Genomic DNA, 27,839 nt, shown 5'->3' with positions numbered 1-27,839 from the left:
TTTCAAACTGTTCACAGCCCTTAATGTCCTTTTTTCCTTCATTACCTTCTTGATGCCCTCTTAGTTCATTGTACTCATTTGGCAAAAAACACTCCTCTTGGTAAATTCAGCTATACAACTACACCTGCAATAATGCAGCAAAACATGGGCTGTGCACACACAAATACACAAACACACACCCTCTACCCTGTCTCAATTTAAATTCATGATCACCTACTTCAAGTAGACACTTTCTGCTGCTGGCGGTCTAATAATCTAGATCAGTGGTCGGCAAACTCATTAGTCAACAGAGCGGCAAACCGCGGCTCGTGAGCCATATGTGGCTTGAGAGCTGCAAGTTTGCTGACCACTGACTAGGTTAACTCTTTCACATCTCTCCTCTCTCCTCCAATACCCCTGACCTCTCCTCACTGCCAGCTAATGACACTGCATTTTATTTATCAGAGAAAATGAAAGCAATCAGAAGAAATAATCCACATTCTCTCACCACTTCTACCCACATACCAGCATCTGTACCCACAGCCTCCCCTTTCCTATCTGCTTCCACAGATGAACGGCCCATGTTCCTATCTAAAGCCAACCCTTTAAATGTACACTAGATCCCATTACTGCTCCTCTACTCAAGGACTTTGCTTTGGCAATTCTTCTCCCTTTTTCCATCATGAATGTTTTCTTATTTACTGGATCTTTCCAAAAAGCAGAAACATACTACAATTTATACTATTATTTCTAACATTAAAAACAAAGCAAAACAAAAATAAAGGCTTCTCTTGACTCTACTTCCATGACAGCTACTGACCATTTCTCCCTGCCTTTTATATCCTTTCTCCAGGGTGGTCTATAACTGGAAATATCCAATTCTACTCCTATTTGCCTTTTACAGCCACATATCCATGGAAAATACTTACCGAACTTACTGATGACCTCCTTCTTGCTAATCCCAAAGGTTAGTTGTCAGTCCTCATCTTTTTCTCCCAGCAGCAGTTGATAGAGCAGATCAATTCTCCTTTATGCACGTTGTTCACTTGGATCCCACATACTCAGGTTTCCTCCAACCTTACTCTCTTCTTTGCAGTTACTCCTCCTCTCCCTGACCACTTAATGTTCAGGCCTTGGTTGGCTTTTTTTCCTCTAGCTATGCTCACTCTCTTGAAAATCTTCATCAGTCTCGTGGCTTAAAAAATATTATTTTTAACAACATCTCCCAAATTACATCTTCAGTACAAACCTCCCTCTTGAACTCCAGACTTTTCTATCTAACTGCCTCCTAGTCATCTCCACTTGCATACAGAACACATCTCCAATCAACAGCTAGATGCCTGATCTTCTCTCCCCGTCCCCTAACATCTCCTCTACTCTTGCCTTCCTCACCCAGCTGGACAGTAACTCTGTTCTTAGAGTTTTTTTAAGCCAGAAACACTGGCATCATCCATGACTCCACTTTCTTAACCCCAAACAAGTCTTTTAGATTTTTGTTTCTATCTTCTAAATGTATTCCTATCCAACCACTTCTCATTACCTCCATTGTCACCACCCTGGTTCAAGCCCCATTACTTCTAGCCTGGATCCCTGAAACCTTCCTCTAGTCCCCTATAGTATGGGTATGTATGTATATGGTCTGTAACACAGCATCCAGAGAAATCTGTCTAAAGGATAAGTCAGATAGGTCACTCCCATGCTCAAAACCTTTTAGTGGCTCACCTTTTCACTCACAGTAAAATGAGAAGTCTTTAAAATGCCCTTGGAAAACCCATATATGCCTGCCTCTTTATCTCTCTGATCTCCTCTCCTACTACCCACCCTCTTTGTTCACTCTGGTCTAGCCATATGGGGCTTCTATGTTGTTCCTTGAACATGCCAGGCATTCCTCTCTATTTTCAGACCCTTTCACTGGCTGTTTCTTCTTTCTGGAATATGCTACTCTCAAATATCCATGTGGCAATTCCCTTTCTTCCCACAAATCTTTATTCAAATACCTCTTTCTCAAGGAGGCCTACTCTATCTTGTTTAAAACTGTGACCTGATGCACTCCACCGCTGACACTGTTGCTCTACTTTTTCTTTTCCTTAGCATAGTGGTCGGCAAACTGAGGCTCGCGGGCCACATGCGGCTCTTTGGCCCCTTGAGTGTGGCTCTTCCACAAAATACCACGGCCTGGGCAAGTCTATTTTGAAGAAGTGGCGTTAGAAGAAGTTTAAGTTTAAAAAATTTGGCTCTCAAAAGAAATTTCAATTGTTGTACTGTTGATATTTGGCTCTGTTGACTAATGAGTTTGCCGACCACTGCCTTAGCACATAATATCATTTATTTAATTATTATGCTTGTTGTTAAATGTCTATCTCTCCTCATCCAATGAGAAGTTTCAGAGAATTGGGGAGGGGAGGTTTTCTGCCTATTTTGTTTACTGATGTATCTATCAGTGCCTGGACCAAGGTAAGGTGCTGAAAAAATATTTGTTAAATGAAAAAATTTGGATAAAGTAAACTTCAAAAATGTTAAGGGCTAATATATCTAAAATAAATATAGTAAATATTTTAAAAACAAAATTTCATTTTCTTGCTCCCCGAAGTACAAAATGAATACCCCTGAAACATTAATGAAAATTTTTATACTCTTCTTGATGACTCTAAAATTTGATAAGCATCCCAAGAGTCTTTTCTTAATATTAAGTACTAGATCCTGTGAATGGTTAATTATTAATAACTGAGTAGATGACAACGTCACAAGCAAATGTTCTACACAAAAGTAAGATGAAAGAAAACACAAAAGACTTCTGAGGGGAAGGGATTAGAGGTTCCTAGATTAGGAGGATGCTTATGTTAATCCAACAGAATCATAGTCCTTTCTCTCCAGAATAATCAACCTCTACTGCTATTCTCCTTCATTCTGACATAGACCAGCCCTAGCCTTTCCATCTAATATGCACAGGTTACTACAGTGAAAAACATATCCATGAAGACAGAAGAAGAGTCTTTGATGCATAAAAACATTTAAATACTAGAGGCCCAGTGCATGAAATTCGTGCACTGGGGGGGGGGGGGGTGGTGGTGTCCCCTCAGCCCAGCCTGCCCTCTCTGGCAGTCTGGGAGCCCTTGGGGCATGGTCCAACTGATGGCTTAGGCCCGCTCACTCTGGGGAGTGGGCCTAAGCCAGCAGTCAGACATCCTTAGCACTGTCGCAGAGGCAGGAGAGGCTCCCACCACCACCACTGCGCTCACCATGAGCCTGGCTTCTGGCTGAGTGGCGCTCTCCCTGTGGGAGCACACTGACCACCACCAGGAGGCAGCTCCTGCATTGAGTGTCTGCCCCCTGGTGGTCAGTGCGTGTCATAGCAACCGAATGTTCCACAGTTTGGTCGATTTGCATATTAGCCTTTTATTATATAGAACGGGCGTTCCTTGGAGATACTGTGGGTTTGGCTCCAGACCACTGTAATAAAGCGAGTATTACAATAAAGTGAGTTGTAATCTTTGTGTTGGTGGAGGGTCTTGCCCTCCATCTGTAAAAAACATAACTTCTGTGAAGCTCAATAAAGTGAAGCACAATAAAATGAGATATGCCTGTACAGTCAAAGTGGTCCTGAAATGGATAGTTGTAGGGAAAAGCAGGGGAAGATACTTTAAGCTAGAAATTATTTTTCCAATGAGGTCAGTTCTTTGACAACTATCACCATATTACAATGATGAAATCAATCACCTACTTAATTTAACAACAAAGAAAATGCCAAAATGCTTCTGGCTCTATTATTGCTCTACCTTTCCCACTGGAATCTAAAGGCAGCAGAAATATTGCTGTGACCTGAACATTTCTCTTTATTTTAATAGTTGCATTGGCTCCAAGTTGAAAATTACCCTTTCCAACTGTCAATATAAATGACTACATTAGGAAATAAAAGCAGTACTGTGATGTACAAAATATGCAATATGTTATAAATAAAACATCCTGCCTCTCCATGTCTATACGGAACTAATGTCAAGACAATCTATCAACCTTTACTTGTAGGTAGCCATTTGCATTTTGAATTTATAGCTCTGGTAAACACTGGCTATTACAGAGCCAACCAGATCAGGAGGTTTGACTTTCCTATCTTACATTCACATCCCATATTTTATGTGCATCATTCAGGAAAACCCAGAAGTAATGATGAAAAACTTTCTATAAACTGAATCTTTCAGAAATGGAATGTGTATCTTAAAGTTAATTCTTTTCTGTGAATAAGGAAAGTTCATAGAAGGGAAGAAGGAAACAGGAAAAGTAAAGAACAAGGAAGGTAAAATAATACACTACAGGTGACCCTTGAACAATTCAGGGGTTAGAGGTGCCAACCTTCCATGCAGTCGAAAATTCACATGACTTTACTCCCCAAAAGCTTAAGTACAAGTAGACTACTATTGACTGGAAGCCTTACTGATAACATAAACAGTCAACACGTATTTTGTATGTTATATATAATACATACTGTATTCTTACAATAAACTATAGAGAAGAAAATGTTATTAAGAAAATCGTAAGGAAAATACATTTACAGTGAAAAAATTTCACATATAAGTGAACCTGCGAAGTTCAAACTCACGTTCAAGGGTCAACTGTATAAAAACAGAACTCTATTATGAAAAGAGTATATGATGATTACCTTTTTTTCTGGCTTGATTTGAGGTGAGAATGGATCTCAAGTTTTTGCTTTTCATCATGTCCTTTGAAGTTTTCTTTTCAAGAGTAGAAGTCTTGAATGGTGAACTGGGTTTTCCATAGCCCGAGCTCCTAACTGATGCATATACACCACTCTGGGGTTTTCTTTTAGGTAAAGGAGGTGCACTTCTGGCCTTCTTATATGGTACCTCTCTACCAATTACAGCCCCTTCTCCAGAACTGAGTTGAGATCTAAAAGTCTGCATATAACAAGTACAAACTCTTCAGTACTTAAATGAATTTCAACTATAGTTGAAAATGAAGAGTTAACAGATGGCAAAATCATAGTGATTACTAAATAACATAGTTTGCTGAAGGCAAACCACTACATTAAAATTCCCGAAGTCCAAGTCATCAGAATTTTCGTATTTTGCAGCACATCTTTAAAGTCGCGAGTAAAACAAAGCAAAATAATACAAAATAAGCCTGCCAGAAAGCATTATGTGTAATTATGAGAATTAACACGGAGGGAGATGAGAAGAACATATTTTGAAATGACAAACTATATTTACTGTTTCCTCCAGATTTCTCAAGATTTAAAAAAAAATGAATACACTGCCTTATTCCACAGAAAAAATGGGAGATAGTTTATGGTAAACACATAATTCCAAATTATAAAATAAAAATATTGGGATCATGAAACTATAAATCAGAATAGATCAAGGGCACAGGAAAAAGGAACAATGAAATACAAGTTTCTCAAAGGTTTCTGATAGCATTGATATGAAATGCCAACTTAACCTACTTTTGCAGAACAGACTACTGGAAAGACTGAATGAAAAGCACTAGAATAATGAATAAACTTTATTTTATTATGCTACTCAAATGCTGGACTATGCTTACTAAAAATAAAAAAAAATTAATCAATAAAGGATGGCCTTTAAAAGAAAGCTAATGCCTTAGAGGTACTTTGAATTTGGGGACTGCAGGCTGTTGTAATAAATATTGCTCACAAATATCCAGGATCTATGTGGAGGTTGGTAAGTAATCAATCCCATAAACTTAAAAAGTACTTATGTATCAAGAGCACTTATATAACTTCATTTATCAATGTCAAATTAATTTAAATTATGAACACTTACTTTCTTTATTTTGTCTTCCTGAGGTAACACTGAAGGAGCAACAGATAGTTTTTTCCGCAAAATGTCAAGGTACATTTTATCTATACATTCTTCTGTAGTATTTACTCTTGGGCAGCAATTTTCTATACTTTCATTTGTTGTCTTTTGTAAAACCACATTCTCTTCATTTTTGTCAAGTAACGGGTTCACATGTTGTGGCTCTTGAGACACATTTGGCTTCATCTTAAGGGGTAAGGGGTTAATGACTTCAGTTTCTTTACTATCAGCCTGTTTTTTATAGCTATAAAACAAAACAGGACACAGAGCATATATACTCCATGACTCCTCAAATATCAGTTTTATTAACACACACACTATTTATATACACACATATTTAATATGTATAATTATTCAAATTAGGTATTTAACATTAAATACATCATTTACAATTCTGATCAATAGAGCATATTCACATAGTATTGTATAATAGTTTTGAATTTCAAATAATAATGTTAATGCAGTATAAGGGAAAACATGAATGACTCTGAGGCCTACTTCAAAGGAAAGCCAAGCCAAACAAGACTAAGACTGCTTTTGTATAAGAAAAAATAAAATATGAATTTCTATGTGAATTTTTTATATCGTTTAACCATACCTTATAAGGCCAACATGCATCTGTGGCAGAAAAACCATTTTATACATGTCTAGAAGAAACTACAGAAGTAATCATAATTTATGCCAATGGGCTATAGAATATAAATATTAAAAGGCATACATTTTATCACAGTAAAGGAAAATTTTTAAAGTAAAAGTCACGAGGATTTTGAAATAAAATCATTTCTGTGGTTTAAAACAGTTAAATGCAATCTAACATTTCAGACCATTAGATTTAAAAAATATGGAAAATGTCCCTTGAAATGTTCTAAATGTTGTTAAAGATCAGCATATTATGGGGACTCCAAGAATATGGATATTGTTATTTTCAAATTACTTAATCATGGTCAATTAGGTAATTTAATTCTATAATCCTAATTGTAATTGTAAATAAAAGGCTAATATACAAATGGACGGAGCAGCAGAACGACCAGTCACTATAACGCACACTGACCACCAGGGGGCAGACACTCAATGCAGGAGCTGCCTCCTGGCAGTGTGCTCCCACAGGTGTAGTGCCGCTCAGCCAGAAGCCGGGCTCACTGCCAGTGAGTACAGCGGCGGTGGCGGGAGCCTCTTCCACTTCTGCATCAGTTGGACATCCCCCGAGGGCTCCCAAACTGCGAGAGGGCGCAGGCCGGGCTGAGGGACACCCCCACAAGTGCATGAATTTCGTGCACCAGGCCTCTAGTGCATAAAACAAGATTAAAGGAAAGTTTAAGAGGCTACTATTTCCATATAAGGTAGATAAACTTCTCAGTAACCGTCAGAAGCTGCTTCTGAAGTAGATGGAATCATCTGAAAATAGTTCTTTCTTTTTTCCTGGTAGCAGAACCTGGCTAGATGTTCATCAAAACTGTTTTCTGCTTTTGCATGTATGAACTAAACTACATTTCCTTTCCACCTTGCATCTAGATGGGGTAATTTACCAGTTCTGGCCTTCAGAATGTTGAGTGCTATGGTGACGAGAACATAAAATATGTGCCATTAGCTTAGTGGTTGGGTTTTGGGTGGCAAAGGAACTGATACAAGAGGCTGGAGAGGTGGCAACCCATGTTTTACAGTGGTATAGTGGCAAAGCATCTCCTGAATTGTCACCTACAATAGTTTACAAGGCCAACCATATGCCTATCAAGTCAGGGTACTAGAACTAGCCAGAGAAAAGTAAGTTTTTAAGTGCCGGCTACCATTGGCTACTTTGACAAAGATAATATAAGAAAGAGATAAGCTCAAGACAGAATGAGCAGCCTGGCGGTGTGGCTCAATGATTGAGCTTCGACCTATGAACCAGGAGTTCACGGTTTAATTCCTGGTCAGGGCACGCCCAGTTTGCGGTTTCAATCCCAGGTAGGTGGTGTGTAAGAGGCTGCTGATCAGTGATTCTTGCTCATCACTGATGTTTCTAAATCTCCCTCTCTCTTCCTCTGTGAAGTCAATAAAAAAGAAAAATATATAGAGAATGGGCAAATTTTTAAGAAGAAATCTAAGGGGAGAGATCTAGAAACTCAGTGCCTCTTAGGTTTACTCTCTGTGTCTTGACTCAAATAGTAAGATTTGGCACTGAAAAATGCTATGAGAAAGCAAGATTTCATGACACCTCTCAGTTGAAAAACCTGACTCAGTCCCTTGGCAAAGATCATATTAAAGGTGCCATTTTCACATGTAAGGATATCATTCCCAATGATATTGCGCAGCTGCAATTAAATCAAGAGAAAAAAAAAACCCACAGAGGGACAAGGAAGCAAATATTTAACACCCTTGTCTAACAAAGAACTTTGTGTAGTTACTGGCACATGGAACCAAAAAGTCAGAAGCCTAACTAAACATTCTGAAGAAACTCTAATGCCAAAGAAACCACAACCTTATTTAAAAATAAAAATAAAAAATAAGAGCCAGTGACTGGGAGTCTTAAAACCACCTACAAGCAGGAAGTGAACTGAGAAAGGAGTGCATCCTCCAAGATGGGCACACCTTCCTTGCAAAATCCACTTCACTGTGCCCAAGGGTGATAAAATACAAGAAAATTCCTCCAAGGAGTGGAGCCAGGAGCTATATGGAACAATATATTTATACCAGAGGCCCAGTGCACAAGATTCATGCCCTGGGGGGGTAAGGGGCGGTCCCTCAGCCCAGCCTGTGCCCTCTCGTAGTCCAGGACCCCTAGGGGGATGTCCACCTGCTGGCTTAGGCCCCATTCCCCCATGGATTGGGCCTAAGCTGGCAGTCAGACATCCCTCTCGCAGTCCAGGGCTCTTGCAGTCTGGGAAGCCTCCCTCCTTACCACCCCACAGCTGCAGCAGAGGCAGGAGAGGTTCCTGCCACCGCCACCGCCACCACACACCCCAGCCATGAGCCCAGCTTCTGGCTGTGCGGCGCTCCCCCTGTGAAAGTGTACTGACCACCAGGGGGCAGTCCCTGCATTGAACTTCTGCTCCCTGGTCAGTGCGCGTCATAGCGACCAGTCATTCCACCGTTTCGTCAATTTGCATATTACGCTTTTATTATATAGGACTAGAGGCCAGATGCACGAAATTCGTGCAAGGGGCTCGGCCCTCGCAGCCACATTGGCTGCCTTAACCCTCCCAGCCCTGGCTTCATCCGGAAGGACACCCGGAAGGTCATTTGGCTGTCCAGTCTAATTAGCATATTATGCTTTTATTATTGTAGATGGTAGTTCCTCATTAAAAGCAGAATGATGGCAAATGGCCTAAGTAAGGAAAATCCCTATTTGCAAGGTGTGTGTGCACGCACACGTGTGGGGTCAGGGAGTGGTGTCTTCAAAAGGTCTCTCCAGTGGATTTCAATTTGCTAATGATTACTGTATTTTCCTTTCTGAATGGGAGTACTTGTTGCAGTTCACCATTATATATTGCAATGGTAGGAGTGAGGCAGTTATAACTTGCCTTTTTAAATCACTGATAATCAGGAGCCACATTCAAACTTGATGGAAAGGACTGCACTTTACCTGGAAATCCTGGCCTTTTTGATGGATACAGTCCTGAATGGGACTCTGAGCTGTCTGCTATGGGAGGGAGCTAAGTGGGTCTGTGTTTAAAGAAGAGTGAAATAGAAATTTGGCTATTGGAAGGGTATATTCTGGTTGAGACTGGCTAGATGCCTATCAAGCTCATTTATTTTTCTCTCTGGGTATACAAGCAAATCGTATTCCCCAGTCCTCTAGGATCTTGTTAGCTAGATATGCTAGGTCTTATCCATAGAATGTGAGCTAAAGCGGTGTAATACTTTTGTGTTGAGGCATAAAAGTATGCAACACCATTCTTTTTCTTTCCTTATCAACTGGTTGGATGAGGCCATGATAACTGTAAAACCATGTGTTTATGACAGAAGAGGCCTGAGTCCCTAAATGATTGTGTGTAGCAGAGTCCCACTCTAACCCCACTGACACCCATGAGATTATGATGTGAGCAAGAAATAAATTCTGAGGATGCTAAAGCTATGAAAATTTCAAGGATTATCTTTTACAGCAACTAGGATTATGTACTGTATAGTTTACTAAGTAATTTTTGGATATGTGTACTAAAGTTTATACTACTAACATTTCTACAATTATTGTTATGCCTTTAATGTGAATGTACTTGTCTTTGCGTTTTAAACACAAATATAATAATCTATGTTGTGAGAGCTCCACGACTGGTGACTTTATTATAGTTTCATCACTTGAATGATGGGTATTAAGGATGCCTGTCCTAGTTGTTATAAAACCACATGAGATAATGGATCTGACACTCTCAGTGGTTGGCAAACTGCGGCTTGCGAGCCACATGCGGCTTGCGAGCCATATGCAGCTCCCGAGCCGCAGTTTGCCGCTCTGTTGACTAATGAGTTTGCCGACCACTGGGATAGGGGCTTAATCACAAGGAACAACAACAGCCTGTAATTATTGGAATCAAGAGTCTAGGTCAGTGGTCGGCTAACTCATTAGTCAACAGAGCGGCAAACTGCGGCTCGCGAGCTGCATATGGCTCGCAAGCCGCATGTGGCTCGCGAGCCGCAGTTTGCCGACCACTGCTCTAAGTGATACACAAATGCAAAGTTGTTTCATGATGAGGTTATTGTGATGTGCTATTCTGTACAAGAGCTGAAGCATTTTCTCCAAGTCCACTTCTCTTGTGCCCAAACTCATCCTGCGGGATGATGGCCAGTCTATGACTAATTACAAAACTAACTGGCTTATAAACAAGAAAATCTATGACTCATATACAGAATGAAATTCATTTTCCATCCCTTCATTCAAAATCAACTGTCCCTAAGCTATTTAAAGCTGAAGAAATTATATTTTTCAGTAAAAAGCTTTAAGACTACTTAATGTCATTTATCTATTATTTTCTTATTTTAGCACTAGAATTTTGATGAACTGAGTAAAAAGTAATTTAAAAAGAAGAGAGCAATGGTTCATAGGTAGACACATACAAGCTACACATTAATCATTCACTAGGAATGATAATGTAGAACAAATGATTCTACAATTTTCCAGCAACAAAACAATAAACAATCAAATAACTTGCACAATCCATTTAAAAAAATGCATACCTTACAGGTTGTAAATCCAAACCACTGATCCCAAAGGAATCTATTCTGATAGTTTTCATCAGCTCCTCTACTGTGGGCAGATCTGAGAGGGGGCAAAAGTTAAAATAGCAACCAAAAATGTTAGGTCACTTGCTTAATTTTATGTCTCATACCAACAAAATTACTTTTTCTCTGATTGACATAGTTAACAAAATGACTCATACAAGAAACCCACTGTAAACTTCCTTGTACCAAGACAACTTCCTTTGATAGTTATATTTGAAATATATGTAACTATACAGTATATTTAATGCATAGATATACAAGTCTCAAATATATGTATTTGGGTAGAGCCACATACACTTTTATTTGCTAAATATGTATTTAGTTGATCCCCAAATACTGTTCTCTATTTAAAAAATAATTTTAGTCTATGTTCATGGAAAAGATTAAAAAATGTGAAAAAACAATTTCAGTGATTTCTTAATTTGTCAAAGCAGATTAGAAAAGAAACTGAAATTTTATCCCATGTTCACCTCTAACTTTATAGTTAAATCACTGATTTCCAGATTTAATTTGAACAAACCCTTTAAATAAATCCAGAAATTGAGAAATAATCACTACAGCAAATTGTGTCCAAATTACACTAAATTGGAAACTGTTATTTAAGAGAGGATCTTAAATAAGCTTTTACCAGATTCCGTAGTAGAGATGTTTTTGGAGGACTCCTCATTTTCTTGAGGATGATCTTTCTCTGAGCTCTTGACATTTTCCATGGCAGTATTCTCAATTCTTTGTTCATCAGGATCTCCCAAGGAATGGGCTATATGACAATAAGCCTGATGAAGAGCTTCAATATCACTATTGCTTTGTCCATAAGAAACACCTGTTAAAATTAATGTAATCTCCAGTATAATCCCACAACTACATGAGAAATATATAACACTAATGTCCTCCCTTAATCTGTGAAGAATGGTGAACAAGGCATAGGACAATGATGACATTACAAAGTACAAAACTAGGTAATATATAGGTATGGCCTACCAATATAAATTACAGCAGGCTCAATAATTCTTCAGAAAGTTGAGATGTGTCCTGACATGGTAGCTATAAAATCTGACTCCACTAGTTAACTGCCCTCTCTTCCTACTACCGTTAATTCAAAATAGTTGAATAAAACTATTCCTAAATTTCCCAAAGTGGCCCAGTCATCTCAGGATTCTGTCTCTCCCTTATCAATACCACTCTTTCAGTTTTCCTGTGTCACCAAGCATTTCTTCAACTGAAATTCACTCCTCTAACTTTGTAATTACATGGGTATTTGCAATTCAGTGTGTGCCAACTTCCTGCAAAAGCTGCTATAATGAAAAACAATGGCCAAATCTGGTCATCTTCAGTTCTCAACTCCGTAAGACATCTAACACTGTCCTTTTCCTTGGATCTGTCCTGCATCTCTTCTTGTTCTTCCAACTACTTTAATGGCTACTTCTCCATCTTTTATGGTAAAACTAGAGGCCCGATGCACAAAAATTCATGCAAGAGTAGGCCTTCCTTCTCCCCCAGCTGTAGGCACAGGCTTCCCTTCGGCACCCAGGACCCGGGCTTTCCTCCTCTGGCTGCCAGCAGGCACTGGGATCAGGGCAGCTTTGTTCTGGCCCTGCAGGCAGGCACCTGGGTCCCAGGCGGCTTCCCTCCGGCCCTGGCTTCGTCCAGAAGGACATCCAGAATGACATCCGGTCTAATTAGCATATTACCCTTTTATTATTAGAGGCCTGGTGCACAAAATTCATGCATGGGGTGGGGGGTCCCCTCAGCCCGGCCTGCACCCTCTTGCAATCCGGGACCCCTCGGCAGATGTCCAACTGCCGGTTTAGGCCCGATCCTGCAGGGATCCCCGCAAGATCGGGCCTAAACCAGCAGTCAGACAACCCTCTCACAATCCAGGACCGCTAGCTCCTAACACCTTGCCTGCCTGCCTGCCTGATTGCCCCTAACCCCTCTGCCTGCCTACCTGATTGCCCCTAACTGCCTCTGCCTCAGCCCCCTCCACTGCGGCTTCATCTGGAAGGATGTCCAGAAGGTCGTTCGGCTGTCAAGTCTAATTAGCATATTACGCTTTTATTATTATAGATGGCTCACCTCAGGGCTCCATCTTTAGCCTTCTTTTTTAAACTACTTTCCTTCCTTATCTCCTTTCTTCCTCCCTTACTTGCTTCCTTAATGCCTAACTTTCATCCAAACCCTTAGCTTCATCTATTACACATATGCTCATGATGCTCATATCTGTCTGTTATCCTTTTTTTAAATTTTTTTTTTTTTATTTTCAGAGAGAGAAAAGGAGAGGGAGAGAGAAACATCAATGTGAGAGTGAAACATTGGAAACATTGATTGGCTGCCTCCTGCATTCCCTGACTGGGGATTGAGCCCGCAACACAGGCATGTACCCTGACCGGGAATCCAACTGGCAACCTTTGGGTGCACAGGATGAAACCCAACCAATTGAGCCACACCAGCCAGTGCTGTCCCTTTTTTTTTTTTTTTTTTTTTACTGAATAAAGACATTTAGATTGTTCTGTAAGTCCGTCACATCTAACATATCCCCAACCAAATTTAATATATCCCCAAATAAAATTTGTTTTGCTACCAGTATTTCCTATTTTAGCTAAGAGTATCACTAATCACCTAGTCATCTGAAATAGAACACTTGATGTCATTGTTCACTCTTCCTTCCCTGTTACCATTCTCCTCCTTCCCCCAACTGATAAATTCTGAAAAAAAAAAAAAATTTTTCAGGAACCTAATGACAACAATGGTCTAATATTTCTATGAGTATTTTCTTACTCATTTTGTAACTTTCATTATTAACAGTGGAATTTTTAAAATTAGAGAAAAGAATAAGAGTCATAGAAAAGTGGAAAAAGAGGAGAGACATGGGATGACCCATCTCCTTTTCTTTTGATACTCATGATTAATTAATTAGTGCTTAAAAATACAACAATATATGCAACCTCATCTTCCTCTATATAAACTGTAAGTTGCATAGTATACAACTCTAAGGGGCTATTTTTAACTTTAAATGTAAGAGGCATCCAAATTCCACACAAAAGACTGTAAGAATGCCTTACAGTGGGGTATCTTTCTAATGCTTCAGGTCACAACTGCTGTTTGGATGGAGCATGTCCCCAATAAATAATAGATTTGCTTTAAGAAATTAAAAACAGCCCAGCTGGTTTGGCTCAGTGGATAGTGTTCGCCTGTGGACTAAAGAGTCCCAGGTTTGATTCCAGTCAAGGGCACATGCCTGGGTTGCGGGCTTGATCCCCAGTAGGGGACGTGCAGGAGACAGCCGATCAATGATTCTCTCTCATTATTGATGTTTCTCTCTCTCTCTCCCCCTCACCCTTCCTCTCTGAAATCAATAAAAAAATATTTTAAAAAATTTAAAAACAAAAAGGAGGGATACTTAGAGCAGAATTGTGAACAGTTAAGTGACAAGTGGCAGGGATTTTTAAATAGGACTTGAAAAAGATTTTGCCTGTTAAGTAAGCCTAACTCTTCCCTAACCATCTGTCACACTGAGTAGCATGACTGAAGGAGAGAATTAATCTTTATGAAGAAAGGAAAAAAGGCACAGGTGTTTCTTTTCTCCTCTACAGAAATACCCTGAATACTTAAGTATCTGCTGATATACCAGTAAATAAAAGAAATGACCCCAATGGTAAGTAGCACGGCGGTACTGAACATTCATACCTAATTTATCAGGTGTGAGGTGTCAGAAAGAAGAGGTTCAAGGCTTTAAAGCAACAGTAGAGCAAATGTGAAGAAAAAAAATGACCTAAAAGTTACAAATTAAAAGTAGAGGAGAGAGGTATTAGGTGCTGCTCAGGAAACAGAGCAGGGAGGGGTACTTTTCTCCTAACTTTACCCAAGTGATATTAAAATATCTCCGAGTCATACAAGTTAACTTTTTTCATGCCCTTTATGAGAAAAGGCCTGACGAGTCTGCCTTTTACATTAAAAGGGGAGTATTCTATGTAGCTTATTTTATATATTATTACTATTATATATTTTGTATAAAAAGCTTATATTTTTCCACTTAAGAAAGTTGAGACAGATCAAACGCTGAGTTGCAGAGGCAAGCATCAGGTTGTGGAGCAATACTGTCACCTTGTGACTGCTCCGGTCATGCAGCCATAGCACAACACGGTACTGCCCGAGGGACAAATGAAAACAAATGGAAGGCTGCTGTGAGGAAAAACTCATTTTTACAGATACCAACCTTCTTTTCAATAAAGCACAAGAATTTCATCCATGTTATTTTAAAAAGATGATCTTTGACAATGCTGCACCTAATCTGAGCCTGCTTAATCCTACAAGAAGCATGGTAAAAACAAACAAAAACAGAAACCCCACTTATCTTTTCAGTTCTTAACCCAAGTTCAGATACTGATTTGAACATTTCAAGTGTATTTCTGAAGTACCAGGTAAATTCAATATTCCACAGCTAATCAGATTTATACTATAACTAGAGGCCCAATGCATGAAATTTGTGCAAGAGTAGGCCTTCCTTCCCCTGGCTGCCGGCACCGGCTTCCCTCCAGCACCCGGGACACCCGGGCTTCCTCCCACCAGCCACCAGGAGGCATTCGGGATCTGGGCTTCCCTCCGGCCACCCGCAGGCACCCAGGACTGGACTTCCCTCCGGCCCCGGCTTTGTCCAGGAGGACGTCCAGAATAATGTCTGGTCTAATTAGCATATTACCCTCTTATTATTATAGATACTTTCAGGTTCTTTATTATAACGGTACTATTAACCAACAGTTGATATAAATTATAATAATGTTAACAACCACAGAGTTGCTATTGCTTGAATCTTAACAATGTACTACGCAACATATGTATCACAGCTGACTATCACAAGGTCTAATTTTAAAGAAAAACAGGTTTAGAAGCATTAACTGTCCAGTGTCAACCAGGTGAAAATTGGCAAGGATGAGAATAAGAATCAAAGTGTACATGACAATAAGTTCATACTCTACTATATTCCAGAAACTGACTCATCAAAATATTTCAGAGACAAGAACACTTAAGAAATAACAGCAAAAAACTATAGCTTTATATAACTGCTTGGATCATCCAAAAGAATTTTTACTTTTAGCAATACATTTATTTTTGAGTTTTTTTAAATAACCTACAGCAGTGGTTTTCATATTGTATTTTACAAAATCATGGTATTTCAGAGAAAATCATGTGTTCCACAGATGTTTGGTTGAAATTTCATTTTTAAATGTGCTTTAAAACTTAAAAATTGTAAAAGAAGCTAATCTAAACACTCAAATGTGCCACTTATGTAATTGTAGGCAAAGTTCTGACTCTGAAGACCATCAGAGTCAGAACTTTACCTCTTGCTTTGTTTTCATGTATATCTTAGAACAAAGCTTTCCTGGCCATACTGTATATACAGGACTATAATGCAGTGGTTCTCAACCTTTTTAATGCCCCAACCCTTTAATACAGTTCCTCATGTTGTGGTGACCCCCAACCATAAAATTATTTTTGTTGCTATTTCATAACTCTAATTTTGCTACTATTATGACTCGTAATGTAAGTATCTGTGTTTTCCGATGGTCTTAGGGTCTACAGCAGTGGTTCTCAACCTGTGGGTCACCCCACAGGTTGAGAACCGCTAGCAAGGTCGCCTAAGTCCATCGGAAAACAGATATTTACATTACGACTCATAAAAGTAGCAAAATTACAGTTATGAAGTAGCAACGAAAATAATTTTATGGTTGGGGGTCACCACAACATGAGGAACTGTACTAAAGGGTCGTGGCATTAAAAAGGTTGAGAACCACTGCTATAATGTATCACTGATTAGAAAAACTATAGCTCTAAACTGGTCTTTTAAAACAGGCGTCCTCAAACTACGGCCCGCCGAGGACATTTATCCAGCCCACCAGGTGCCGCCGTCTGTCCTGCTTAGCAGCTGACTCGTCCCGGGCCCGCAGTGCGCATAGGAATTTGTTCATAGTTTTTTTTTTTTTTTAAACTATAGTCTGGCCCTCCAATGGTCTGAGGGACAGTGAACTGGCCCCCTGTTTAAAAAGTTTGAGGACACCTGTTTTAAAAGAATTCATGTCTGCTTACTGAAAACTCTGCAAGTGGATCTACTATCACAGCACGTAAGTGAAATGAACTTAAATAAACAGCAGTAAGACTGAGGAACATGCTTTCATCATAGCCGAATACTCGGGTAATAACAAGTAAATGAGTAACCTGTCTTGATGGGAAAATTCTGTTGTAGTTTTTGACTTTTATATATTTATATTTTAAAATGGAAATAGGTGAAACAAGTCAAGATAGTGGTGACTCTTAGAATGGCAGTGACTAGAAAAAAGAGGTCTGAGTAGACTTTGTAGTTTGGGTCATGATCTGGTTGCTGATTACATGGGTGTTTCAGTATTTGAAAATTCATCAAGTTGCACTACTATGACACACTAGAGGCCCAGTGCACGAATTTGTGCACCAGTGGGGTCCCTCAGCCTGGTCTGCGGGATCGGGCCCAAACTGGCTCTCTGACATCCCCCAAGGGGTCCCAGATTGTGAAGGAACGCAGGCCAGGCTGCAGGACCCCACCGGTGCACGATTGGGGCCAGGGAGGGATGCGGGAAGTTGGCTAGCCAGAGAGGGACTGCGGGAGGGCTCCACGGCATGTCTGGCTCCTCTCGCTCAGTCCCGATCAGCTGGATCCCAGCAGCACGCTAACCTACTGGTCAGAGCGTCTGCTCCCTGGTGATCAGTACACATCATAGCAACTGGTCGACTGTCTGCCCCCTGGTGGTCAGTGCACATAATAGCGAGCAGTTGAGCGGCCTTAGCATATCATTAGCATATTACGCTTTGACTGGTTGAACAGCTGACTGGTTGACCAGACACTTAGGATATTAGGCTTTTATTATATAGGATAGGACTAGAGGCCTGATGCACGAAATTCATGCATGGGGGTGAGGGGTGGTCCCTCAGCCCGGCCTGCACCCTCTCCAATCCAGGACCCCTCTGAGGATGTCCAAATGCCAATTTAGGCCTGATCCCTCTCACAATGCACCACTGGCTCCTAACTGCTCACCTGCCTGCCTGCCTGATCTACCCTAACCCCTCTCGCCTGCCTGCCTGATCACCCCTAATCATTCTCCCCTGCTGGCCTGATCGCTCCTAACCACTCTCCCCTGCTGGCCTGATCGCCCCTAACCGCTCTGCCTGCCTGCCTGATTGCCCCTAACTGCCTCTGCCTCGGCCCCGCCACCGTGGCTTTGTCTGGAAGGACATCCGGTCTATCCGGCCTAATTAGCATATTACCCTTTTATTAGTATAGGTCAGTGGTCGGCAAACTGCGGCTCGTGAGCCAATGCGGCTCGCGAGCCGCGGTTTGCCGCTCTGTTGACTAATGAGTTTGCCGACCATTGCTGTAAGGCATTACCCTTACCCAGAAGTTGACTTCAGGTTAAAGACATTAGTACATTATTAAAATGTTTTTTAAGTGTTTTTCCCTAAGGCAGTGGTCAGCAAACTCATTAGTCAACAGAGCAGCAAACCGCGGCTCTCGAGCCGCATGTGGCTTGCGAGCCGCAGTTTGCCGACCACTGGTATAGGTTATTAGTATAGATGATATAGGTATATTATACTTCCTTATAGGTATAATATATTTTAATTAAGAAAGAAAAAAATAAAATTCAAGTAGATGTTTGGAGTAGGTTAGTGATTTATCAATTCTATTGCTCTTGTTTTCCATGTGTTTGGATTGGTTTACTTGACCATACTGGTCAACTGAATCTTGAAAAGCAAGCTGATTAAAAAGTTCCCATTTGTAGCTATTTATATGGTAGGTCAAGAATATTTTTGCATTACACAACAAAACCAAAATATACTAACATATTAGAAGTCTGATGGTGCTATGAAAATATAACAAATATCTATAAACTTATGATTTCAAAAGTTTCAAAAGACCATTTTGTTTTATCTTTACTTGTAAATGTTACAAATGTAAACATTTATGTTTATACTGACAAAATACCATTTTTAGCTACATAGAGTATACATAAGATTTCATTTGGAGATAGAATTCCACTGCTTTAAAAAAGTTTACGAAGACAATATCCTAAAGATCTTTACAAACTTAAGCAAAGTCTAGATGGTCCTAGGCATTTCAAAATTTTGGGATGTGATCCAATTTTTTCCTACATAAAGGGAACTATAGAAAAACACAGTAAGACTGAAGTTTTATTTCTCCTATACATAGCAAATTTAATTGAATACTCTGGACAGGGACAAAAAATTAGTTAATATTTACCCACAGTGCTACACTTTGTATAAACAGCACTCACTTATTAATAAGCATTTACTTAAAAACATATTTTACTTGGCTGACTAGCATTAGGCGTCACCATTACAAGTTCAGATTATTGAAGTTTTTAAATATGGTAGAAAATATGAGATTTAAAATTTTATTGTCAATACTAGAGGCCTGGTGCACGAATTCATGCATGGGTAGGGGTCTCTCAGCCTGGCTGGTGATCGAGGCCTATCAGGGGGCCAGCCAACCAGCCGGGGGGGGGGGGAGGGAGGGGGACCCCAGGAGGTTGGCTGGCCTGGGGGGGTGGCTATGGAAGGTTGGCCAGCTGGGGGGGAGGGGCCATGGGAGGTTGGCCAGGCGGGGGGGGGAGGGGCAGTGGGATGTTGGCTGTGGGAGCACACTGACCACCAGGGGGCAGCTCCCGCAGTGAGTGTCTGCCCCCTGGTGGTCAGTGTGCATCATAGTGACTGGTCAACTGGTCATTCTGGTAGTAACGGTCGCTTAGGCTTTTATATATATATATATATATATATATATATATATATATATATATAGATAGATAGATAGTTATTACATTGTTATTATGTATTATGTATAAATGAAGTTAATTAGTCATGAAATATTACACATTTAGAAAATATTGAGTTTTCAAACATTTTTACCTGTTCCTGTCATTTCATTGTCAGTTATTTCGGGCAGAACCTTTGGCATAGTAGTTGCTTTACCTTGTTCATCAAGGTTGACCTCTGCAACAGAATCTAATGAATCAAGCAGCACCACTAGAACAATATACAATAAAAGTTATTAGGAATATAGAGAAATTTGTATGGTTCCTTTAAGAAAGTATTTTAATCATAGGCAATCTATATAAAAACAAAGGTATTTATACATAAAGACTATATAATCATGTACTATAATAAGCATAATTTTCTCCTTATGTACAAAAGAGTAGGTTTACATTAACATACATATCTATGTTTACATATAGGCCTAATACACATTTATATGTGGAAGGTAAAGGGCCTGAGAAAAATAAAATACCCCAACTTTGTTGAGGTATACCTGACACTTGACAATGTGATATATTTATACTTTATGAAATATTTACCACAATGAAGGAAATTAACATCCATCACCTTGCATAGTTATTTAGCTTTTATATGTGGTGAGGACACTTGAGATCTCCCCTCTTAGCAAATTTCAAGTACACAATACACTACTGTTAACTACAGTTGCACACTAATCTCCAGAACTTTTTATCTTACATTAACTAAAACTCTGCATCCCTTATCCAACATCTTCCTATATCCTGCTCTTCCAGTGCCTGGTAACCATTATTCTATCCTCCCTATGATTTGGGCATTTTTAGATTCCACATATGAGATCTTATAGTATTTGTCTTTCTGTGTCTACCTTACTTCACTTAACTAAATGTCCTCCATGTTCATCCATGTTGTTCAAATGACAGAATTTACTTTTTTTAAAGGCTAAATATATATCATTATTTAAGTATTTAATCCATTTCAAATTGATTTTTGTACATGTTGTGGACAGGAGTCCAGTTTTATCTTCTGTATGTGGCTGTTTTCCAAATGCCATTTATTGGAACGACTATTCTTTCCTGTGTATTCTTGGTGTCCTTGTCAAAAACTGACCATTTATACATAGGTCTATTTCTGGACACTCTATCCTGTTCCACTGACTTATGTGTGTTTTTAATACTAATAGCATACTGTTCTGATTACTACAGCTTTTTAACAGTTTGAAATGTTAAATAGAAGTACATGTGATTCCTCCACTTTTGTTTTTTCACAAGACTGAGTTGGCTATTTGGATCCTTTGTGGTTCCATATGAATTTTAAGATTGTTTTTGAAAAATGTCATTGGAATTTTGATAGGGACTGCACTCTATCTGTAGTTCACTTTGGGTAGTGTGGACATTAAAACAATATTAATTCTTCTAATCATGTACATGTGACATATTTCCATTTACTGTGTCTGCTTCAATTTCTTCGATATTTTGTAGTTTTCAGTGTACATATTTATTACTTCCTTGGTTAAATTTATTCTTAAGTTTTTTATTCTTTTGAATGTTATTTTAAATGGGAATATTTTCTTTTCATGATGTTTGTCTGATTTTGGTATCAAGGTGATCTCAGTGTCATAAAATGAGTTTGGAAGTATTCCTTCCTGTTCTTTGAAAGATTTTTAAAAAATTGGTATTGATTCTTTGAATATTTGGTAGAATATAGCAATGAAGCTATCCAGTCCTGGGCTTTTAAAAAAGAAATTTTCTTAAATATAACAGAAGGATTCAAGATAGGCAGAAGAGACATATTATTGAGACAATCTGTGAACGTTAATTCATTAGAGATATTAAAAAACAAGTACAAATAGTGGTTTATTCAGAATTATTTAGATGAAATGCTGAACAATTTTTTGCCAACTAATACATAAGAATACACAATATTTACCATTGGCCAGCATGCCAGTTTTCTCTTCTTCCTAAATTAAAGGTAGAAAAGAATCATATCATTTAAAATCAATGTTATGTAAAATAATAATGGAAATAGTAACAAAATTTGAAAGCCAGTGCTCTACTCCATTGTGAAAAGATCAGGAAATGTTCTTTCTAGATTTATCACCCTCAATCAAATGATAATTCGACAGGACTAGAGAGTGCAGCTATGCGAGAACTTATAGGAGTTTCTTCAGAATCTTGGCAATTACCAGTAATTAATTTAGGCCTTTATAAAAGCCTTGTTTAAAGTACCTAGATGCCCTCTGCTCATCAACTTTGCTCAGAAATTCTTTTTTTTTTTTAACTCCAGGATAACATGAATACCTCATATAAGATTCCTTCTATTGTAACATCAGCATTTCCCCCTTATTGTTAAGAATTAACGATTAAATATAACTTGTACTCATGGTTTCATCTACATTTTGAGAGAAAATTTTCAAAAGGTAGGTCACCAAATGGTAACATAATTGAAATTCATCAACATTATAGGTTCCCTTAGAATAACTTTTCTAATTAGTGTCACCTATATTCTCTTCTTGGATAGGCAGTATGTAGGATTACCGATACATACTAGAGGCCTGATGCACGAAATTCGTGCAAGAGTAGGCTTTCCTTTCCCGGGCTGCTGGCACCAGCTTCCCTCTGGCAGCTGGCAGGGACCTTGGACCCAGGCTTTCCTCGCAGCCCCGGCTTCGTCTGGAAGGTTGTCCGGAAGGATGTCTGGTCTAATTAGCATATTATGCTTTTATTATTATAAGTAAAAGCTAAGCAACCAGAACAATGGAACGACCAGAACAACCAGTCACTATGACAAGCACTGAGGCGGCCAACTGGCCCCATTGGGGCCCTGTTTGGCCCTCCTAACCTCCCTCCCACAGCCCCTCCCTCCAGCCAGCCCCACTCCTGATCAGTCCCCCCACCCCAATCGGGGGTGGGGCCAGCCAGCCACACGTCCACACCCTCCTCCCCTGGCCGGCCCGCCCCAATTGGGCCCCCATAGGGGTGGGTCAGCCAGACCCCACCCATGCACGAATTCATGCACTAAGTCTCTAGTCTTGTTATAACAGAGCTTTATTACCTTCCTATTTTGATCCTTACCCAAACAACTCTCTCCTAGGTTTCCACATTTAGGTTAACACATTTTTAATGCAGGCTACCCTTCCTTAATATAGCACACCATTGTGCCTTCTACTGACCTATTTATTTTTCATAAAATATTGTAATTGTCATATTCCAAGAATAAACCCCATTACATTTCTAAGGATACTCACAGATCTCTTTAATTTTAGGGTATTTCTAAGGTCACCTGGGTTTTTTCACCCAAGCTACATGATACAGACACCCAAAGGCAAATTACTAGGTTAGAATAAGATAATTTTCTTAAGAATATTTATTAATACCCAAAAGTGTTCCTTACTTTTTAGTTTATGGTTTTACACATGTTCAAAACATCTAGTCCTAACACGTAGTCCCAAAAGAGACTGTGTCCAGATCAAGACCAACATAATAATAATTGTCCTACCAGTTACTATTAGATAGTTCAAGGATAAGTTATATCAGATAGGCAATATGCTGCAGTACCCTTAACTAGTCTTGGTAAGAACTGAAAAATGAGTACAGCAATGTTGAATGTGAAAAGAGTAATTTAATTTATGATCTCAGACACTGTTACTACTAGCATTAAATACCAAGGAGGAGTATTTATTGTATTCACAAGGACAAGACCTACCAAAGAAAAGTGTAATTTATTATGTCTGCTTAAAATTAGACTTGAGATTTTAATTCAGTTTTCAACTTCTAAAGCCTAACCTAAGGCAATTACTTGCCAAAAGATATCCTTAAGAATATCACCAACTGCTGTGATATTTCATTAAGATTTATACCACACTGACATCCTGAGTTAAGGAAATGTCTGTATGTTAAGAGACCTATAACTTTACAACAATAAGCAAAACTATAAAGAACTGATCTTGCGTCCCCACGTGTGTGCGCTTATTCTCAGCTGGTCTGCTCTAGACCCCCTAAGCACCAGCCCTTGTCCCCCACTCAACCCTGTTTCCTCTCCAACAAGATGAAAGAAACTATCATGAATCAAGAGAAACTCGCCAAACTGCAGGCACAAGTGTGCACTGGTGGGAAAGAAACTGCTCGTAGAAAGAAGAAGGTGGTTCACAGAACAGCTACAGCTGATGATAAAAAACTTCAGTTCTCCTTAAAGAAGTTAGGAGTAAACAATATCTCTGGTATTGAAGAGGTAAATATGTTTACAAACTAAGAAACAGTGATCCACTTCAACAACCCTAAAGTTCAGGCATCTCTGGCAGTGAACACTTTCACCATTATAGGCTATGTTGAGACAAAGCAGCTGACAGAAATGCTACCCAGCATCTTAAGCCAGCTTGGTACAGACAGTCTGACTAGTTTAAGGAGACTGGCTGAAGCTCTGCCCAAATAATCTGTGGACAGAAAATCGCTCTTACTGCTGGAGAGGATGATGATGATGAAGTTCCAGATCTTGCGGAGAATTTTGATGAGGCTTCCAAGAATGAATCAAACTGAACTGAGTCAACTTCTGAAGAAGATAAGCGTGAAGAAGTTTCTGGGAGCTGCTATTTTATATTATGACTGCTTTTTCAAATTTTGTTTATGGATCTGATAAAACCTAGATCTCTAATATTTTTTTGCCCAACGCCCCTGGACAAAGCAGCTCTTTTCAGTTTTTGCTTATACATAAATCATTCTTTGCAGCTAATTAAGTGGAAGAAGCTTGGGAATAAAGTTTGAAACAGGTTAATAAAGTTCTCTGCCTAGTATAATTTTATTTTTTATTTCATTGACACTGATTTGTACACAGAAAACAAAATTGTTTGTAGAAAGCTAAACACTGCATATAATAAGACATAATCTTCGATGGAATTTTATTAAAGATTTAACATGATTCTTTTATTAAAGAAGCATGTAACAACAAAAAAACAAACAAACAAAAGACTATAAAGAACTCCATATTTCGAACTCTCCAAATAATAACAGCTAAACTGATAAAAGAAATTTCAAAATTGTCAAATAGATAATTTATACCTGTTTGGGTGCATTTATTTTTTCTGATTTGGAATTTTCTTTGGAATTAGTCTCTTCATCTTTAGTAGTCAAAGGTCCATCAATATCCTCCTCATCTTCAAAATCATCACTGTAATTTTCTGAAGAAAATAATTTTTAAAAATGTAAGGATCACATAAAAAAAACAATTTCCAGGAAATGACTGATTTCAAAAGAAGAATTTGACATAAGAATAATTTATTGAAATATTGACATAAATATAAATTAACAGATTTTTTTGCAAAGATTTAATAATTCAATTCATAAGACTGTCTTAATTTTATTCCACTTCTTGTACTTCCAAGTACTTTCATTTTTAATCTTGTATAGTATTAACTGACTAAAAATATCTAGAGCTATCCAAAAGATTTTATGTCATCTTTAAAACAAATTTTAGTATTTGTTTTTTAAAGACAAAAATCTCAAATTGCTTACTTATAAAAGCCAGCACTTTTGTAAAATGTTGATTCATAAAAGGATGGATTTTGCTTTTTTTAAAAAAAGGTTTTTAAATTGATTTTTGAGAGAGAGGAAGGGGAAAGGAGAGAAACATCGATGTGAGAAATATCGATCGGCTGGCAACTATGTGCCCCCTACCAGGGATCGAACCCACAACCCAGGCATGTGCCCTGCTTGGGAACTGAATCAGTGACCTTTTGGTGCATGGGACTATGTGCAATCAACTGAGCCACACAGGCTAGGGCTACTCATTTTTTAAGTTGATTTTTTTGGTGTCTGTAAGTATTTCTATTATAAGCCTTAAATGCTACTCATGAGAGGTCTATTTCTGATACTTCCCTTGGGAAATATTGGCCTATATGACCTTCACTGTTTCCCAAGACTGGGCACTTCTCAGCTAAAGGCCCAAATTATATCTCAATGACTTTGCAGCAGATGGAAAGGGTGTGTCCATGTTAACATGATGCCATCAGACTATTTATTGAGAAGATAGGGCAGGGATGATTTGGCCAGGATCTATTAAACAACTTGTAACGTTTATAGCTCTTATGAAGGATTGACTGGCTTTAGACATTGTTCTAGGTTCTAGGACCAATATGAAAATGATGAAGATTCTAATATTCTAGGCGGGAACACTAAATTTTAAGTAACCTAAGAGATTAAATTTGCTTAAAAAGAGATGATGTACAGGAGTGGGGAGACATGGGAAGTTATGACAATGAACTTAGATAACTATTTGGGATTTGGGAACTACTTCCAATCAATGGAAAGGAATGTAGTGTTTATGGGACCACAAACAGGTAGTATAAGAAACAGTGCAAGTAATATAACACTTAAGAGTGCAACCAGGAGCCAGAAGTCTTGGACTCACTACTTAGTTCTACTACTTTCAGCTATAGAACTGTCAGCAATTTGAAAGTAGACTCTAATAAGATAAAGATGCATATTGTGAATCTTAGGGCAATTAAGAGAAAAAATACAGCAAAGAGGTATAACCATCCAAAAGGAGGGATAATGGAATACTATAAATATTCAATCCAACAAAATGCAAGACAAATAAAACAAATAAACAAAAAGATGGAAAGATACAAAAACAAACAGCAATACAGTAAGTAATCAATCCAAGAAATATATTTTTACAAAGTGTAAAAGCACTAGAATTAAAAGTCAGAGATTGTCAGATTGGATAGAAAAGCAAAACCCAGCTATATGCTATCTATAAGAAAATCATTTTAAAACACAGATACCTTAAAAGTCAAAAGATGGAAAAAAGATGTACTGCCACAATCAAGCTTTAAAGGTATTTGTCTTGGCCCCACAGATTTCCCTGCTCCTAGCACAAAACTCCTTTTTTCTGTCTTCCCAACTGGCCCACAAATAAGGCAGCAGTGCACTTTTAACAACTTCCCGGTGGCTCAGGTTACAAAACAAGCAATTCGCTCTACCTATTCGAAGCTCTTTCTTTCCAAGACAATATGATTTCCCTTTATTTTTTTCTTACCAATATCTTTATTAAAAGCTATATTATCTTTTCAAATACTGTATATTTTAAAACTAATGAAATTACCTGCCAGTTCTTCATGTTTTGATTCATTCTCATGTTTATCTTCAGTTAGTTCTATATTAGCTTGATTACTAGAAAAAAATATTTATTTAATTTAGTATTACATGTTAATAATACATTTCCATGCAATCCTTTGTATATATTTTTAAAAACCTCTAACATTATGTATTTCTTCTCAATTTTATCAAAAGCAAAAAACTTGGGAGCTATAAGCAAAGTATTTTGAAAATATCACTTCCTTAAAGCTTAATTGTAGCTGACAAAATAATACAAAGGAAAACATGCCATATTTTTTAACTCTATACATAAATTTGTCCATTTACATGTCTCAGGATCCATATGTCCTTTTTACACTAAAGATTAGGACTCGACCACAAGTCATGAGAACCAGTGAAGTCTACAAGGAGGCCAGGAAAAAAATACCAGTCATTTACATGCTAACAAGCAACTTAATCCTGAAATAGGAGCTAAATAGGAGTCTTACCAAGCACATGGCCAGTCAAACTCAGGGCCAGTGGGCCGCAAGTTTAACATGCTGGTAAGAAAAACTCAGCAAGGCAACAGAGAAGCTGGAGCAAGTCTGAATTGCACTGGATATATTAGTTCAGATATGCTTTCTTTCAAACCCAGGAATCAGTTCCACCTTTTTCAGTCCATCAATCCTGTCTCCAGTGAGATTAAAAGGTCCAAAAAAATATAAAACTACTAGAGGCCCAATGCACAAAATTCTGCAAGGGATCTGCTGCAGCGGCCCCTGCCCACTGTGGCTTTGTCTGGAAGGACATCTGGTCTAATTAGCATATTAGACTTTTATTATTATAGACTAGAGGCCCGGTGCATGAAATTCGTGCACGGGAGGCAGGGGGTGTCCCTCAGCCCAGCCTGCACCCTCTCCAATCTGAGACCCCTCAAGGG

General features: G+C 38.7%; 1 protein-coding gene and 1 pseudogene across 2 annotated transcripts in view; one reads left to right on the top strand and one right to left on the bottom strand.

Moving 5' to 3' along the window:
- The window catches only part of CEP162 (centrosomal protein 162), an 89,619-nt gene that overhangs the window by 49,015 nt on the left and 12,765 nt on the right, over positions 1 to 27,839 (bottom strand). The window contains exons 6-13 of the mRNA XM_080666079.1: positions 26,928 to 26,995; positions 24,884 to 25,002; positions 21,759 to 21,789; positions 19,947 to 20,063; positions 11,629 to 11,820; positions 10,956 to 11,037; positions 5,772 to 6,051; positions 4,634 to 4,889 (exon numbers count right to left, since the gene is read on the bottom strand). Coding sequence (XP_080522205.1) covers positions 4,634 to 4,889; positions 5,772 to 6,051; positions 10,956 to 11,037; positions 11,629 to 11,820; positions 19,947 to 20,063; positions 21,759 to 21,789; positions 24,884 to 25,002; positions 26,928 to 26,995 — 1,145 coding nt within the window. The remainder of the gene's footprint in view (positions 1 to 4,633; positions 4,890 to 5,771; positions 6,052 to 10,955; positions 11,038 to 11,628; positions 11,821 to 19,946; positions 20,064 to 21,758; positions 21,790 to 24,883; positions 25,003 to 26,927; positions 26,996 to 27,839) is intronic.
- Positions 23,877 to 24,364, top strand: LOC308247248 (transcription factor BTF3-like; annotated as a pseudogene). The gene has a single exon. The product of its transcript is annotated as a transcription factor BTF3-like (transcript).

Source organism: Plecotus auritus (genome assembly GCF_963455305.1).
Source record: "Plecotus auritus genome assembly, chromosome: 4".
Taxonomy (NCBI): Eukaryota; Metazoa; Chordata; class Mammalia; order Chiroptera; family Vespertilionidae; genus Plecotus; species Plecotus auritus.
The sequence above is the reverse complement of the archived record's forward strand: the minus strand, read 5'-3'. Positions and strand labels throughout refer to the sequence as shown.